This window comes from Canis lupus, chromosome 4 (genome assembly GCF_048164855.1).
Source record: "Canis lupus baileyi chromosome 4, mCanLup2.hap1, whole genome shotgun sequence".
Lineage (NCBI taxonomy): Eukaryota > Metazoa > Chordata > Mammalia > Carnivora > Canidae > Canis > Canis lupus.
This window is the reverse complement of record NC_132841.1, coordinates 50,829,593-50,848,050: the sequence shown is the minus strand read 5'-3', so window position 1 is coordinate 50,848,050 and position 18,458 is coordinate 50,829,593. Positions and strand designations below refer to the sequence as shown.

At 42.1% G+C, this 18,458-nt stretch overlaps 1 protein-coding gene across 14 annotated transcripts in view; it reads right to left on the bottom strand.

The window, feature by feature from the left end:
* The window catches only part of ATP10B (ATPase phospholipid transporting 10B (putative)), a 331,154-nt gene that overhangs the window by 77,106 nt on the left and 235,590 nt on the right, over positions 1–18,458 (bottom strand). For all 14 annotated transcript variants that reach the window (XR_012029896.1, XR_012029895.1, XM_072824282.1 and 11 more), the window contains 5 exons: positions 12,967–13,052; positions 9,943–10,049; positions 6,383–6,514; positions 2,718–2,845; positions 670–922 (listed from right to left, as the gene is read on the bottom strand). Coding sequence is in view for 12 of the 14 variants with exons in the window: in XM_072824282.1 (XP_072680383.1) it covers positions 670–922; positions 2,718–2,845; positions 6,383–6,514; positions 9,943–10,049; positions 12,967–13,052 (706 nt within the window). In the remaining 2 variants the exon portion in view is untranslated. The remainder of the gene's footprint in view (positions 1–669; positions 923–2,717; positions 2,846–6,382; positions 6,515–9,942; positions 10,050–12,966; positions 13,053–18,458) is intronic.

The window sequence follows — 18,458 nt, the reverse complement described above, 5'->3', positions numbered from 1 at the left end:
ATATCTCCCCCTTTCTTCTTCTCCATTCCTCCCACTTAAAAGAATGAACACTGTTCTCTTGAGAGCGTTTCTTCTCTTAGTTAGAAAGTGTGTATGATGTGTTTGTGGTGGTGATGGTGGAGGGCTGCTGAGGAAATCAGGTCAGCTTTATAGGCCACCTTCAATCCATGTGTGATGACAATCCAGGCATTGTTCAGCCATACTCCCTAAGTCAAAGCTCTGCCTCAGTAAAAATCCAAAAGATCAGTTAACATGGAAGGCTTTTCCTGGGTATATTGAATCTGATCATGCATCTACACTGAGGCCTGTCCTCACATGTCAGGTAAAGTGACCCCCAAAATTCTTCACTGTATAACTGGTTCATAGTTTGGACATGTCCCCAGTCCATTACTGGTGGAAAAAAATCCTGTGTAAATGGCAACAAAGACCGACTGGAGGGCTACCACACAGGAGATGGCTGATAGCCTTTGTGAACAAAGGAAAGTTTATAGGCAATAAGGACAGAACTGATCTAGGACAAGGAAGCCCACAGAGATATAGGAAGCAACCTGCCACAGAGCCAGGAAACCTCTGTGGGGAACCAGGAAAATGTCTTTTATTACTATTCTTTTAGGAGAGCAGGGTAATTCATTTAGAAAGAGTAGTGAGGGCACCTGGGAACCCTCATACCATTTTCTTGGTGAGAATACTCGCTGCCCATGATAGTGCAACGCCGGAAGACCATCTTGTTCTCGGTCAGTGTCCCCGTCTTGTCAGAGAAGACATACTGGATCTGGCCCAAGTCCTCAGTGATGTTGAGGGCTCGACACTGAATGGATAAATCGGTCTTTTCATCGTACAGGTCAAGGTCATTGTGCAGGAAGAAGACTTGCCCGAGCTTTACCAGCTCAATGGACACATACAGGGAGACTGGGATCAGCACCTGTAGGGAGATTGAGTCCCAAAGAGTCAGAGACAAGACCAGTTCCCTGTCTCAGAACTCTCACCAGTGGGTAGCAAAGGTATTTAATGGAAAGCTGAAGTCAGCTCACATGATGGACTTTCTCTGAGAAACTAAAGGTCAATAATTTCATGCTTCACTTGGAATTCTTAGGGGAATTTGAAAAATAGGTGCCTTCTTTACTCAGGGAGGTCTCGTATGGAGTAGGCACTCAATTCACCATTGGTTTTTTAATGACTGAGTGGTTAGGGGGTAAGGAGCTCTAGTGCCTCTGTCCAGAGTTTCCTGATGCCCCTCAGATCTCTATGCCACCAAGGGCACAGAGACTTTTTTGCTCACTTTTATATGTATTGTTGCTCACTTTTATATGTATTGAGACCCATTGTTCATTACTGTCCCTGATTCCATACGTAATATATTCCAAGTGCTTGCTGTGCTAGGTCCTGGAGATGGCAGCAAGCAGAACAAAATCCCTGGCTTTGACGACCTCATATTCCAGTAAACAAATAAAGAAATATATATCAGGCAGTAAAAAAAAGAAGTCGGGAGGGTAGAAGGTGGGGTCTGGGAGGGACTCTTTTATGAACTATGACCTTTGAGCAGAAATCTGAAGAAATGAGGGTGTGAACCAGGAAGTTATCTGTGGGAAGAGGAGCATTCTGGGCAAAGACAGCAGTAGGAAGGAGCAGGCTGGGTATTTGAGGGGAAAGAGTAAGCAGGTCTTATATGAATGAGCAGGACATTACTAGGAGATGAGGCCAGTGGGAAAGTCAAGGGCCTCACAGGGCCACATTCACTGCCATAAGGACTGTGCATTTCTCTTTGAGCGGATGTGAAACCACTGGAGGGTTCTGTGCAGAGGAAGAGTATGGTCCATCTCAAATTTGAAAAGTATCTGGGGATACTTGGGTGGCTCAGTGGTCGAGCAGCTGCCTTTGGCTCAGGGCAAGATCCCGGGGTCCTGAATTAGGCTCCTGAATTAGGCTCCCCACAGGGAGCCTGCTTCTCCTTCTGCCTGTGTCTCTGCCTCTCTCTTTGTGTCTCTCATGAATAAGTAAATAAAATCTTAAAAAGGTAAAAATAAAAAGGATTGCTTTGCTAAATGAATGAATGAACTGAAAAAAGTTCACCAGAAAAGAGGGCAACAAAACACCCTCAAATACTACAATAAATTGATGTAAATGGGGCTTCATCAAAACGGCAACTTTCCTCATCTTTTCATTGATTATAACTTCTTATAGAGCCTGAAGAATTTATTCATCTTTTTATTCCATACTGCCCCTTCCTTGTAAGTTTGTTCTATGCTTTTGTGTTTTCTCCTCCACAGGGCCAGTTGTCTTTTTCCCCCTCTCCCTCTAGCAGATGTTAAAACACTAAACTGTGGTTTCTTTCTCCCAATCCTTAGGACTTAACAGCTCTCTGAGCTATTTTATCTTCTTTTTGTTCCCAGGTCATTAGGATTTTACCTGTTCTATTATATCTGGCAAAGGGACAGGTAAACTTGGATCACTACTGTAATCTTACTCTTAAAAGCCTGAATAATGTTTTCCTTCACTCTTATCTGGGGGGCAATGTTCTTTCTACAAGGTAGGGCTGGTCCTGATAGTGCCCCAAATGTGAGTACTTTCAAAGGATCACAAGAAAGCAATGCCAATTTTCTCATCTTAGTTCAGTTAGTTCTTTCTTGGGGCCAGCACTGTTTTTTCTTAATTTCACAAAGTTGTGTAGGTATTGGCCACAGGTCTTCTTGAGCCCCTAACTAGGGAAGGCTTCCTACCTGGAGCAGGATGATCATCGTAAGGAACATGTAGAAGCCCCCAAGGGCAAGGGGAAGGAAGCTGCCGTTGGCATCTGGCACATCAAAGGGAGGGTGTTCTTCAAAGGTCCCATTCCAGAGGCGGTGACCTGAGAGGGGGCAAAACCAGAGATGAACCAGAATCCTCACTTGATTCTATATCGGTCTATTATATCAGCCCTTAGTTTATTCCTGAAAGTGAGTGAGCTTTAGAGGAGCCCATCCTTGTTCTATATAGTCTCTGTGTGTGTATGTGTGTATATTTGTCTAAAGGGGTCCTTTACATACCCTACATTTCAATCACTTGATAGGCATTAAAGTCTGTCTTACCCAGAGGAGATTAGCATATATATATTATATAATATATATGTATGATTTTATTTATTCACTCATGAGAGACACACAGAGAGAGAGAGAGGCAGAGACACAGGCAGAGGGAGAAGCAGACTCCATGCAAGGAGCCCAACATGGGACTTGATCCCGGGATTTCAGGATCATGCCCTGGGCTGAAGGAGGTGCTAAACCACTGAGCCACCTGGGCTGTCTGATTACTTATATTTTGATGAAGTCCTGTTATACAGGCACTGGAAAGAGAAAAGGGATGCAAGTTCTTTTCAGTTGTGTGGTGAAAAGTGCAGGGCTGAGGATCTTGATAGACTTGTAAGCTAGCCCCTCTTCTTCCTCCATGCACATCCCCGTCCATCCATTACCCATCCACCCTTTCACAATTCATTTATCCATCCATCCATCCATTCATCCATCCGTTCATCCATCCATCCATCCATCCACAGTTCATCCATCCACACATCTATCCACCAATATCTCTGTTCACTCAATCCTTCCTGTTGCCATTTATTAATGTTGGAAGAGGAAGGATCGGTCTCAGTTCTTGTATTTGAGGAGGTCCCCATTAAGTCAGACACCAGATGTAAAGGGACAAATCCCACACAGTGTAAGAGGACCATGCAGAGTGTAGAATGCTAAGAGAACTAGCTCATGGCAACATCTCCAAATGCAGACTGAGCCCCATTTCCTTGTCCACAGATGGGGATAACAACATCCATCACGTGAGGATTAATAAGAGTAAGTGCAACAGAACTTTCTGAATCTCAATGTTCTCATCTGTCAGTTAGTAATAATACCTCCTCTGTAGGGTTACTGTGAAAATAGAATAACTGAATGTGTATAATGCTCTCAGCCCCAGGGTAGGAACTATAGGGAATAGAAAGCATAGCAGATGCTGTCCTATCCCCAAGATGCTTCTTTGCCCAGGAGGTTGGGTCCAGTGCCATCATATATGACAAAAGAAAGGAGACTTACGGACATGAAGTAATTTGGAGGTAATATTATAGAGCAAATAACTAAGGGACAAATACATGATTCAGAGTAAGGACCACCGGCCTTAAAGGGAGTCAGGGAAGGCTGCATGGAGAAGGAGCCCTTGAGGGGTCCTGGAGACCAGGAGGGTATCAGGTGATCGGAAAGGCATAGGGAGGGCATTCTGGGCAAAGAAAAAAGAAGCATCATCTTTACACAGTCCAAGTAAGCATGTGATAGAGAACTCTTATATGGCACTCATTTGAAAGTTTTCATAGCAGAGGCTGTGCTTTAATTAGGTAGCACCACAGGCCTGTCGCTGTGTCTGAGTTGTGATTCTCAGCATACAACTCTGCCTCTCCCTGTTACTTTCTCAATTTATTATTTTGGGCAATCTGCCAAGCAGATTTTGGTATGCCTGTACCTTATCTCACTGTGTGACCTTTTAATCATTAACTTCCTTTCTCTGGAGACACAGTGAGATGATCTGAAATGTCCTTTCCAGCTCTGATATTCCCTGAAAAACCTGTTCTGAAGCAGAGGCAACAGCTCTTGCAGTGTCTCTGAGGGCATGGAGGTGGCCACATGTGGATGGTGTTGTTTCCCTGCTTCCCTGGCCCTCTGGGTGTTCTCATTCCAACTGTGAGCCACCCTCACCTGGAGTGCCATTAGACACGTCTGGGAAGCATAGTTAAAAACCCCAGGCTACTCACAAGACTAAATCACATCATCCCCTCTGTGGTGGCACACAAAACCTCCCTGGGCCCTAGGAGGTCTTATCCTTTCAGACACAATTTTCCAAGAACAGTGATAGGCACAATTTCTGACCAAGAAAGAGCAAACACCATTGTTGCCCACTTGTTAGGGGTCAGCAGGGGGTTCTGGACTCAGCACATGAGTTTTTCCTTCTGATTGTCCCTGGTTCTTTTTAGGGTCTCCTTTGGGGTACTGAGGACCATCCTTGGAATAAATGGGCAAGAGCAAGTATCCCTCTTTGCTTACACTCTGAGAATTAACTGAAATGGCTCAGATTATTCGAGTCTATACCTCCTGCAGCTTTCTACACTTAGCAGTTATAGAACTTGGTCACAGACTAGTTTTGATCAGGTCTCCATGCTTGGCTTTGCTCTTGTCACACCAAAAAGCCAAATGCTCCTTTGCATAAAATGATTCTTTCCTACCTCTGTGCTTTGCTTGTGCTGTTCCTGGGGCTAAGAGTGACCTCTCTCTTTTCACAGCTCCCTTCCTATCCTGCCTCTGCCACCTACCTCCTGTAGTGAATGCCCACTGCATTCAGGAATCAGCTCCATCCGCCTCTTCAAAAAAGACTTCCTCCTCTGATGTTCTCATATTACCAACAGTAGGGTGAATAATGGCCTCCTCTGATGTCCCCATCCTAATTCCCTGACTCCATCAATATGCTATCTTATATGGCAAAAGAGCTTTGTAGATGAGATTTAAGTTAAGGGTCTTGAGGGGGGAAGAGTGTCCTTGATTATCCAGGTGGGACCAATGATATAATTATAACTGCCCTTATAAAAGAGAGGCAGAGGAAGATACTACTACAGAAAAAGGAGAGGAAGTGTGAGCAGAGATTGGAGCAATTGACTTTGAAGAAATGGGAAGGTGTCACTGGAAGCTGAAAAAGACAAGGGACAGAGTCTTCCCTCAAAGCCTCCAAAAGGAGTGAGGCCTACTGACAACCTGACCTAAGCCAATGAAATTAATTTTGGACTTCTGACCTCCAGTGATGTAACAGAATAAATGAGTATTATTTTAAACTGCTAAATTTTTGTTATCTTTTTATGGCAAAAATAGACAACTAAGACATTCTTACATGCAGCCCTCCCTGTGTAGGACAGATTATACCAATTCTGTTCATGTGTTAGACTCCTTCCTTCTAAACTATGAGCTCTTTAAGGACCAGTCCTCAGACTGATTCATCTTTTATTTTCTTATGTTAAGAGAATGCTTGGGTTCAGTAAGTATTTCTTGGAGAAATAAATGATAGATGATGTTCCCAATATTTAGAGCACTAAGTACTTTCAGCAGGTTTTCATAAGCATTTTTCTTAAAGTAATCTCCATCCTCAATGTGGGGCTAGAACTCAGGATCCTGAGCTCAAGAGTTGCATGCTCTATCAACTGAACCAGCCAGGTGCCCCCACAAACATTTTTATTTGATTGATATCCTATTAAAATATAGGGTGGGATTTATTTTTTATTAACTCTATTTTATAGATGAAGAAATCAAGACTCAGAAAGCTGAAGCAACTTCCCTAAAGAAACAGAAGATTACTGTGGTCTTGTTCTTTCCAGAACATTCCATACCTACAGCTCCAATGAGGCACATAAGGAAGAGGAGCCCAATGCAGAAGAAGATGTCTGTGTTCATGCGCCGCTCAATCTTGCTGCGTTTGTACCGTGGGCCACTGTTGTTTAGCATGGCTTTTGTCTCATGGCCTTTGGGAGAAAATGAGGTAATAAGTCCTTAGCTTATGTTTTCTTCCTCTGGCCTGGATCATATCCTTAGCTCTCACAGTAGCTTACAATAGAAAAGAGGCTTCTTCTAACCTAAATCTTTCCTGCGTCAGGGAGATTGCTGAGAACAGCTGTAGAGGTCTCACACAATTTGTCACCACATGTTTACTGAGCATCCCTTCCACACCAGACACTGTGGTGCACACAGACAGAGCTACTAAGCACAGGTTGTACACTGCACAACTCTAGAAACACTCTTCATTTTGTGGTTGTTGTAGATTTGTAGGTTTATCACGATAAATTTCTGCCAAGTGATAGTAAGCTGTCTGGAGCAAGGACTATTTTTCTAATTTGCACAAAGGAACTGTTATGGGCTAATGTTAGGATACAAAGATGACTCACATTTTGGTGAAAATATTCAAGAAAACAAATAAATAATTATAGTTGGTAAGAAGCCCCATGAAATAAACTGATAAGTAAGAGATGATATTAGAGAACATGGTCAGGGAAGGCTTTTCAGAGGAGGTGACATATAAGGGAGATCTGAAGGGAGAGAGATGAGTTGAGAGAACTTGGTTTTGGGGGAAGAGTATATGCCAAGGCCCTGTGGCAGGACAGTGCTTGAGGCCAGTAGTTTTCATTCTAGTTTCTTTGTCTAAGGTGTTGGTGTCATTTGTATATAAGTGGAAGGGGCCAAAGGCCTCCACCCCAGCATCACTTTGAGTCACTCGTCACCTATCTTGGAGTTCTGCATAAACTTTTGTTCAAAGAGAGAACAACAATAATTTGAAAACTACCAATCTCATCCAGTTACCCTTGTTCCAGTTGGAGAGTGGGAACCAAAGAGTAGAAGGCTCTGCCTAAGGGGGAAGAGCCATAACATCAGAGCCATACTGAGAACCCAGGATTCTGATTCCTGCTCTTTCTCCTTCTACCAATTCATGGTTTCCAGGCCATAAAACTAAGAGCTGAGAGCCAAGCTGAGACTTTGCCTTTAGATAGAGCCTACCTTTGGGGCTGCTAAACCTAACCACAATGCTGTATTACTCAGAAAATTAAGAAGCACCACATATTTGCTGTGTAAAATGAAAGAAAACCAATATATCAGCACCAGCAGTGAATGGCTTTAATGCTCTTTAGTTGGTTGCCTTGTGGTTTTAAAGTGGCAACAAAACAGTAGGAGTGAGTAAACTCTGGGCTTATTAATCAGACTCAAGTTGCTGTAGTTGTGAGGAAGATTTCCACAGCAATGAGCACAGGCTGACTGCACTGATGGCACCATGGCCTTCCCACCTGCCTCAGGCTTACCTCACGTCAGGGGTCCTCAGACCTCTCTCTTCACCCACCTGCTCCTTACCTTCTGAGATCCCTCTTTTTTTTTTTTTTTTTTTTTTTTTAGGTAAACAGGCTGACAGGGAAGGCAGTATAGTATAATGGTTGGAATGTGGTCTCTACAGTCAGCCAGAGCTTGGCTCTGTAGAGACTTGACATTGGGTTACAAGAAATTAACCTCAGGAAACAAATGACCTTAGATGAATTAATCCCTTTGTACCTTAATTCCTCATATGAAGAATGAGAGACAATAGTTGTGTGTGTGTTTGGGGAAGAAGAGTGATTTAATATGCACAAAGTATCTAAATTTCCTCCTTATACACAATAGGGGCTCAATCAATGTTTGCTGTGATGGACCTCTTCCTTCTGGATCTCTCATTTGGAAGGCTCATTTTGGCCTCTTTGGGTCCTTGCCCTGAGGTGCTTCTGTTTTGTCCATCTGTATTATCAGAGGAGAGTATATGACTCTAGACCATTTGTTCTCTACCAGCGGTGATTTCACTCTCCAGGTGACATCTGGCAATGTCTTGAGAAATTTTGAGTTGTTACATCTTAATGGCATCTTGAGGCCAGGGATGCTGCTAAACATTCTACAGGACAGCCCCTGACCACAACGAACAATCTAGAACAAAATGTCAATAGTGCCAAAGTTGAGAACCCCTTGTTCTATATAATTATACTAAAACAATTAGCACTATTTTTGCTCACACTTTTTGAGAGCCTAATATGTGCAGGTACTGTATTAAGCCCCTTTCAAAATCTCATTTGAACCTTATAACCCTACAAGGTGAGAATTATTAGTCCTCTTGTGTTGAAAACTTAACCAACATGCTCAGGAACATGCAGCCAACCAGTAGATTTCACTCCCAGACAGCCTAACTCCTCGGGGTCATGATTCACTCTCTCCCAAACCTGCCCCCTCATTTACTATGCTCATCACTCACTCAGAGTTTTGCTTCTGATCAGGAAGAGAAGAAAACTCCAGGCCGATGTGGGATTTTTTTTGGTGGGGTGGGGATTGCTTCAGAGTTTATCATTAGTAGGTCTACCAGAATGCGTTGAACTCCGTTGCCAAAGACCCTTGAAAAGAGTAACTGACAAACACAATCCCCCTCCACCAAGGTAGGGAAAGCTAGCTAGACTGGGACATTATTTTTTTAAAAACTTTTTTTTTCTTTGACAGTTCCAAAAAGTGAAACTTTGGGTAGATTGATGTTTAAATGCTCTTCCATATCCATTAAAAGTGGGGTTCTGTGAATTTAGAAACAAATCAAATCAAAGAAAATAACAAAATATTTCAAAATGTCCAAATGAGTGAAAGGTCCAGGAAAAGATAATCTAGGGTCTTCCAGTAAAGGTAGACACTCCAGGGAGACTGTGCTTTCTCTACAGAGGAAGGAGTTTGCAGTTGTTGTTGTAACGACAGAAATTTATTGAGCAACCTCCGAGTGCTAGGTGCTAAGTACTGGATATACAGCAGTCTCAAGACGGCCCTCTAAGACTTCAGATTCATCGTGAGAAGTGCTGTTATCTTTTTTTTTTTTCCATTAGAAAGCAAAAGCAAAGTGGAAAGGAGAGCTAGAGTACCTCAAAATGAATAAACACATGACCACAGAAGCAACAACTAAAACCCACTGAACACTCACTGTGTTAGACATAATTTGTTTCATGTGTTGGGTCATTTGATCCTCATGAGTACACTATGAGGCTGAGCAAAATGTTCTTTCCATTTGCATAGGTGAAGAAATGAGGCACAGCTTTCACAAAAAGGTGGAGCTGTTAAACTTGGTGAGATTACTCCTCAGGCTCATTCTGCCTTTAGTTATTGTCACAAAACCATTAGAGGTGAACGAGCATGAATCCTTCTTTCTGTTCAGATGAGTGATGTTAGCTTGGAATTTAAGTACACGTCTTGTGAACCAAGTAAGCTGCTGTGATTCTAGCCTCACTTTGCTTAGCTGAGAAATGGGAAGTTTCTTGTACCCCTCAGAACTGTTGTGGATTCCCACTGACTGAAAGTGGATTTAGGGGGGATAAAGGACGGAGGTTGTGGGGAAGGCACAGCATAAGTCAGTGACCTGCATAGATGACGATGCCAATGGCCACTTCGGTGTTTCTGATGGTGCAGCCTCGAAGTAGAAGACTCTCACTGCCAAAGCCGGTCCTTGTCTGGTCAGGATGCTCCCTGGAGATGAAAAAATATCGGGAACGGTTTGGTGGCCTCTTTAGGCTATCACTGGTTAGCATCACAGAATTAGTAGTGGTGAGTGAACACAGTCCCTCTCCTCCCTCTGTTTCAGAAGAGCTATGGGTATTATTAACTCGGCATCTAATCCCTAGGTTCAAATACGACCTTCATTCTCCTTGGAGGCCTGGAAGGGACTGGACCATTAAAAGAGAATTATCTATCCCTATGGAAGTCATCATTTACCCACTTCGAATTCAGAGCTCTGTTGAAAAAGCGATGGCTTCAGTTTTCTCACTCAGAATGGTGTAGTGTGGGGGAACTGGCTTCTGTCCCTACAAAGACTGCACTGTATTCCCTCAGGCAGTATTCCCACGCTCTCACCTCACTGCTGGGACCAGACCACAGAGGCTGAATGTGCAAGTCTGCTGAAGCCACCAGTGCCACCCCCCCACCCCCCGTCACACTGTGAACTGGCGAGACTCCTCTTGTTTGGAGCTACATCTCTCACTTGGCCTCTCTCCTCTACCACCCTCCTCTTGCTCAGTCTCTCATGAAATGAACAGACCTCACAGGAGGGGATGGTAGTCCTTTGTGCTATGTGTGGGAAGCAGCTCCTTAAAACAGTTATTTTTTCTTGCTCTAGCCTCAGGGGCATTGCAGTTTCCCACCTCACACCAGAAACTTCGGAGGCCAACACACACCTGGAGTCTGGCCCTTATTGGATCCTGATGCCTTCCTTTGGGATATTCGGGACATTTAAATATAACTTCCTTGAAGCATTAGGGAGAACAAAAAGAATAAGCATCTGAACCCTTAGGTCCTTTCTCTTTTTAGTTCTTCAATACCTCATTTGTCTAGGTCTGGTTATAATTGTGTTTCACTTACTAACTCAGGTAATCATCATGACAACCCTGTAAGATAGGTTATGTTATCATAGTCACTTCAGAGATAGGGAAACTGAGGGAAGTTTTTAGAGCTAGTAAACGGCAGAATGGGGATTGGAGTCCAAAGTCTGGCTCCAGAGTGCTATACTGCCGCTCGATGTACCTTTTAATATCAATTATTCCTTACTGTGGTTATAAACTAAGTTTACTTATGTCATTTTATTTGATTGTTCAGACTTCTGGGAAGTTAGAAGGGTGATTATCCCTTCCTGGAGAAAAAGATGAAGCCCAGAGAAGGTGAGAGATTTTTCCAAGGCTGAACATCTAACTTATGGGACATCCTAGGACTCAGGGGCCCAGGCCACAGACAGCACCTCACCTGCGGTTTTCACAGCACTAGGGTTCCCAAAGTAGGAGCCCCATCACTTGCACTGAATCACAGAGTCCTTTCCATTTGCAGTTCTTTTGACTCTAACAAGAAAATATCTGACAGCTAACTCGGGATGAACCAAATCCACAAACCTCAGGCATAGGGATGGCCTCTTTGCGGGGGCAGGTGGCAAACTCTACCTGAACAGATGCCTGCCGTGGATCCTCCTCTTTGCCAGGAGCTCAGGCCCTTCTCTGCCTGTCTCCATCTGTGCAATCTGCGCATTTTAAAATAATCTGTGTTTAAAAGCCGCTATTTATCTTATATCGTTCTTATCCTTTCCCCTCTCGTAGTGTTCCTCATGACATCCTATCAGGCCTGAGAAAATGTAGGTGAAGAGAAAGCACAGACATCTGCCTTCCAAGAAGACTATTTAAGCCCGATCGGTCAAAGAAATCACCTTACCGAGCCGACCTCTGTTCTGCATGACAATGGAAAACATACTGGGGCTTGAGTGGAAAGACCTGGATTCAAATCCTGGTATTATCTGGTAACTATTGTACACCTTTGGGTGTATGTGGAAAGTCTTAGATTATCCCTGTCTGGAAAGTGGGGATCATAATAGCCACTTCCCTGGGTGGTTGTACAGAGAAAAAGAGATGACGTTCCATGTAAGTGCTCTAGAAACTATGAAAACACTGTATAAGGGCTTGTATTCTGATTGTTACCATTGCTCTTTTTTGGTCTGTCTGTGCATTAAGACCAGTAGTCTGATGTGGGAACAGAATTACGGTCAAGTTCTCAGGCCAAACTAAAGTTGAGGCATAAGAATAACAATAATTACAAGAGCACAGCCACCATCGACGGTTTACTCTGTGCAGGTTGCTGTGCTATGGGCTCTGCATGTGATAAACGACTCACTTCTTAGAAAACAGAAGTCCTATGATGTAGACTTAACAATCTTTATTTTACAGATATGGAAACCAAGGCCCAGAGAGGCTAATGAATTTACTCGAAGTCACACAGCTTGTAAGTGATAAAACCTGATTTCAAACTGGGGTCTGTCAAACTCAAAAGTCCCCATTCTTACCTGCAGTACAACACAAGCTCTTTTAGAAAACTGACCTAAATGAAATCTTGCCTTTTCCAAATCAGAGTGTGGTCTTGATTTTGATGTTATTTCACCAGAGGTTTAAAAAAAAATTAGCAAATTTGGGGATCCCTGGGTGGCTCAGTGGTTTAGTGCCTGCCTTCGGCCCAGGGCATGATTCTGGGCTCCTGGGATCTAGTCCCACATCCAGCTCCCTGCACGGAGTCTGCTTCTCCCTCTGCCTGTTTCTCTGCCTTTCTCTCTTTTTCTCTCTCTCTCTGTCTCTCATGAATAAATAAATACAATCTTAAAAAAAAATTAGTAAGTTTAACCCTGCAAGATAATTAACTGCGACTCTGGAAAAAAATTAAAAAAGGAAAAAGAAAGAAAGAAAAAGAAAAAAAGGAAAAGTTTCCCAAGGTAGTTCGGTTTCTTTAACATTTCTTTATGGGAAAAAGAAAGACAAGTCCTCAGGACCCAGATGCTTATCTCTTTGGCCATGTCAAGAAAAGATGTGTTCTGGCTGCAGGGGAAATAGTTACCAACAGCACAGGTGGATTAGGTACTTACATATAACCCTTAAATTTGTTGAGGTGGTTGTTTGGTTTCTCACACACAATGGTATTGCAGAAATGTTCAGGTTCAAACTGTACGTCCTGTGAGGGAGAGAACACCAGGAGGTGATTAAGTCAGAGGATCTAGTTTCAATAGGATCAAGACAATCCCCGCTTTGTCATGCTGTGATAGCTGTAAAATGTTAGAAGAAAAGTGAAATCCTCATTAAGAAGGACAAAGCAGATGCACTGAAAATGCTGGAAAGTTGGAGGCATGGGAGAGGGAGGGTCCTGCCCAGCCCACAGTTCTTTGCAGGTCTGGATTTGAGTTTCCAGACCAGCGCTATTCAATAGAATTTACGGTGATTATAGAAGTGTTCTAAGTCAGCACTGTTGGATATGGGAGCGACTAATCACATGTGGCTATTGAAATGTGAAGGTATGACCGAGAAATTAATTTGAAAATTATATTCAATTTTAATTAAATAGCTACATGTGGCAAGTGGCTACCACATTGGGCAGCACAGACATAATCGAAAAGATTATAAATTACACACCTAGAGGTAATCAGAATTAATATTGTGTATATAATACTTCTAGGGTTTAATAGATACATATAATTTTAAAAATATACAAACACATACATGTTATGTGTGGGCACACACAGATTTATGAATTTCAAAAAATGAGATGGTGTTCACACATATTGGAAATTTTTACATCTTTAATTTTTTATACAGTTTTATTAACACCTATATAGAAACCTGTTGTATGAAGGCCACCATACTTATTTCACCATCTCACTATGGCACATTTATATGGTCTCAATTTGTTTTTCTATTATGAACATGCTGTGGAAATTGTAGCTAATAAAACACAATAAACAGCATTTACTGTACTCTTGTTTCTGCCAGATGCTGTGATGAGAACTTCACATATATTATTTATTTTTAAGCTTACAATTATTCTATGAAGTAGGAATACTAATTATGTCCTCTTTAGGGATGGAAAAACCATGGCTCAGAAGGGTAGGCAGGCTGCCAATAGCTGTCCCAGGAGTGGGATTTGAATCCAAGTCTGACTGGAGGCCCTCTGTGCTTTACTTTCTTTTTCTTTTTTTTTTTTTTTTTTGTGCTTTACTTTCAACGCATACTACCCCCCAGCGAACATTCCTGTAGCAAAGTACTTCAGATGCATGCTTGCCTTTTTTCTCCATGATTTCTCTTGCATTAGATATCTAGTTATGCAAAATCTTACAGCCAATGGGGGAAGGGCACCACTAGAGGAGAGGAGATCTTGCTTTCTACCCACATGGGCTAATATTCCTTTTACATCTTGAGCCTTGGTCTCCTGTCTGTAGAATGGGGCTAATGCCACCTTCCCAGTCCATCTCATTTGTGTCCCAGAAGACGGAATCCAGGTGGAGAGTTTTAGCAGATGTAACATGCCATGTAGTAGAAAAAAGGAATGCTAAAGGTGGGGTGAGAAATAGTTTCCTGCGTAGAGCTTTTAGTGTGGGGACTGAATTTATTGCTGAAAGCTTCAAGGTACAGCTGTTCAAAGGGGCAAATTGATTAGAAGAAATGATAGCATTTTCTGGCTTCGTATAAATATACTGTCCATTGGATCTGTGGGGGCGCCAACATAAATAAACTCTCCACTCACTTGAAATAAATTACCCATCCAGGAGTTTCTAAAAATATGGTCCTTTTCTTTCCAGGTATCGATTCTTTCAGGGACAAACACTTGCCGAGTCCTGAGATGATGACAAATCACGCTGTAATTTGTCAGCTGCTTTCATGCCCCTGATTAAGCCGTGTGCTTCACTCCAATCCATACCACTCGGCTCATTGCAGGCTATCTAAATCCAAACTCATTTCAGGTATGAGTGGCAGCGGGTTTCAGAGCTAATGATCCTGCTGGCAGTGAGTCCCAGGTGTCTATTGAATCATACCTGGCAGATGCCAGCAATGTGAGGTTTGCCTCTCTTGTCCCTGAACTGGGGCTTCCCAGTGACCTTCTTTCTCAAGTGTCCCTTGTTCTCTTTTTCTTCTGGGCACTGGCCTTGGATCCTCTGTCCATCTTCCTCTCTTCCTGGGGAGGTGACCCTGCCCTTTCTAGCTACCTGTTCCCTGGGCTCCTTCCTTCCCTCCCTAAGACAGGCTATAAGAGAGGGGCATGTGGATCTTCCTATCTTCAAAGATAAGCTCTTAGGATTACTTGCTTTGAAGGACTTGCTGTAGACACTTCAGGGAGCTGCTTGGAGAACCCAAGGACAGAAGGAGATGGCAGGAACTGCCAAATCTAAAAGGCCCTTATTTTAACCACATTCAAGAGTTTCTGATTCCCTTCTGATTCATTACAGTACAGCTCTTCTTAGCTTGTGGACATGGCTCACCTAACTAACATTTCTTTCTGACTCAGCCCTTTACCTATGCAAGCCCCACTAATAAATGAAAAGGCCTGGGGAACCCTTCTAGAGAGGAGTGTGTGTGACTCTGCAGCTCTTCAGGCCAGACCCACCTCCCTTGAATACTTACAATGTGCCAGGCACCTGTCATTTAGTTCTCACAGTAACTGTAGGAGATTTTGACAGATGTGCAAACAGAAACTGAAGTAAAGCAACTGTCTTGGGGTAGTAAGTAACAGAGCCATGACTACCATTCACATCATTGCAATTCAAAGCCAATTATCATCATCGTTTGCACCATGGTCATCATTGTCACCATCATCAATTCACTTAATCCTCTTTGTCCTGTTTTTATCATTATTGCTCCAGCACTTATTGAATGCTTATTATATGCCAAGAACCAATTATTTTATAGATGCTATTGCCTTTAAATCATGTGATAACTCTATCAGGTAGGGATTATTATTATCTCTGTTTTACAAGTGAAGGAACTAAGGTTGAGGTGATCTGATGATTACCCCAATGATATACAGCTAGCAAAGTGAGAAGGCAGGCTTTAACCATGGGACTTCTGATGTCACATACCAGCTCTCCTAAAAATGGTGTTATTTTGATGCACAAAGACAAGATTAGTATTTAAGATCTCCCCTTGGGGGACGCCTAGGTGGCTCAGCAGTAGAGCACCTGCCTTCAGCCCAGGGCGTGATTCTGGAGTCCCAAGATCGAGTCCCATATCGGGCTCCTTGCATGGAGCCTGCTTTACCCTTTGCCTGTGTCTCTGACTCTCTCTCTCTCTGTATCTCTCATGAATAAATAAATAAAATCTTAAAAAAAAAAAGATCTCCCCTTGGCTCTATTTCCTTTTCTATGTTCCTTTCCCACTTTCTATAATCTAAATACCTGATAAAATAAATAAATTCATATGTACGGAATTAAAAAACAAGCCCCCCAAAACTGAGCTCATAGATATAGAGGACAGATTGGTGTTTGCCAGAGGTGGGGGAATGGGGGAAGGGGGAATGGGTAAAGAGGGTCAAAAGGTACAAATCTCCAGTTAAAAAATAAGTAAGGTGGGATGCCTGGGTGGCCCAGTGGTTGAGCATCTGCCTTTGGCCTGGGACGTGGTCCTGGAGTCCCGGGACCGAGTTCCACATCGGGCTCCCTGCATGGAGCCTGCTTCTCCCTCTGCCTATGTCTCTGCCTCTCTCTGTGTCTTTCATGAATAAATAAATAAAATCTTAAAAAAAAATAAGTAAGGTGATTATAGTTAATAATATTGTATTGTATATTTGAAAGTTGTTAAGAGATATCTTAAAAGTTCTCATCACAAGAAAAAAATGTAACTGTGAGGTGATGGATGTTAACTAGACTTATTGTGATTTCATAACATATACAAATATCAAATTATCATATATACCTAAAACCTAAACCTAACCTTTTATAAAACCTAAACCTAACCTTTTATACCTAAAAGATATAAGTCAATTATATCTTAATAAAAAAAACGAACAAGCCCCAATGCCTAGAAATCTTCATTATTACCATTATCATGATACCATCACCCTTCTTAATGTGGGTCAAACAAGGAAGCATAAAAAAACTAAACTACATCATATTGTCATTCTGACCTTTTATTTGCCTCCAAAAATGTTTTTATTTGATTGTATCTAAAAGACTTATATTTTATGAAAGGTTTGCCTTATAGTCATTGGCTCACTTGCCTCCTTTTTTTCTGGTATCTACATAAACATCTAGTTGGTAGGCAGTCAAGGCATTTTACGATGAGGGTATCTCAACTTTGGCACCATTGACATTTCAGGCTGGATAATTCTTTGATGTTTAGCAGTATTCCTGGCCTTTACTAATTTGATACTAGTAGCACCCTCTCTTTCTGACATATGTGGTGACCAAAAATGTTTACAGATATTCCCCAATATTTTCTGGTGGTAGAACTGAGAATTGCTCTAGAACCAATTCCAAGCTAAGGAAATATAAAATTATCCAGATTGAGAATACCCTCTATCCTATCTGTCCACCAGGAGAGGACATAATAGGATTTCCCCCTTTTTTTTTCTTTCTCTTCAATTGCAAAAAAAAGATTTTATGACTGGGGCTTTCTAATGGCTTGAATGAAGAGAAATGTGCAACTCTATCTATCTATCTCTCTATCATCTATCTATCGAGATTATTATATATAATATACATATATATGTATTTAAATTTTTTAAGCATTTAAGATATTTTTTATGCCACCTCCTCTGTGAAGCCTACCAAATCCCCACAGACCCTTTCACCCCAGCCAATGAAAATGTGTCCTTTTTATGTGCTCCCACATCACACTAATGCTTCCATTAACCTTTATGTGTCTGAATCTATGCTTTTTCTACTAGACTGCCAGCTTCCTCTGGGTATTTCCCATAATACCTTGTGGCAACAGGTACACCATCAACACTTGTTGAGATAAGGTTAGTAGTGGATAGGGTGATGTGAAGAATATATATATAGAAAGGTGATAGATGAGGAGATAAAGGAAGACCTCTCTGTAAAGCAATTAGAAAAAACCCCAGGGACAAATCTTAACTTTTGATTCATAGGAATAGGACTATTTATATGGAAATTCTTTGGCTCAACTAAAGAAAACATGGTCATAGTCCTAGATCCCAACATTCCAAAATGGGGCACACCAGTCTCTCATTCATTTCATTCACTCATTCAATCATATATTGAATACCCATAGTATATGAGCCATGGGGGAAGTGAAAGAGAATCAGAAAGAAGGAAGAGGTTTTTTTGACACAAATCAGTTACTGCAATCATAAAACAGCTCAACGTTCCCAGTTTAGCCCAGGTAGGTCAATGGCAGTATTAGTGAAAGCAAAGGAAAGTGGGCCAAGTGCTAGTGTGTAATGACTCTTTGGGGTTAAGATATGCTTACTGACTTATGGACCAGAATCAACAAACTGCATCCTCCAAGGGTCACTGGGAAGGCCAACATTTAGAAAACAGGCTGAATTATGTTCCAGTAATAAGAATAGGCCATTTCCCCTGCACTAGCCTCAGCTTTTACTTTTCTAGGCTTATTTTCCACTATTCTTCAT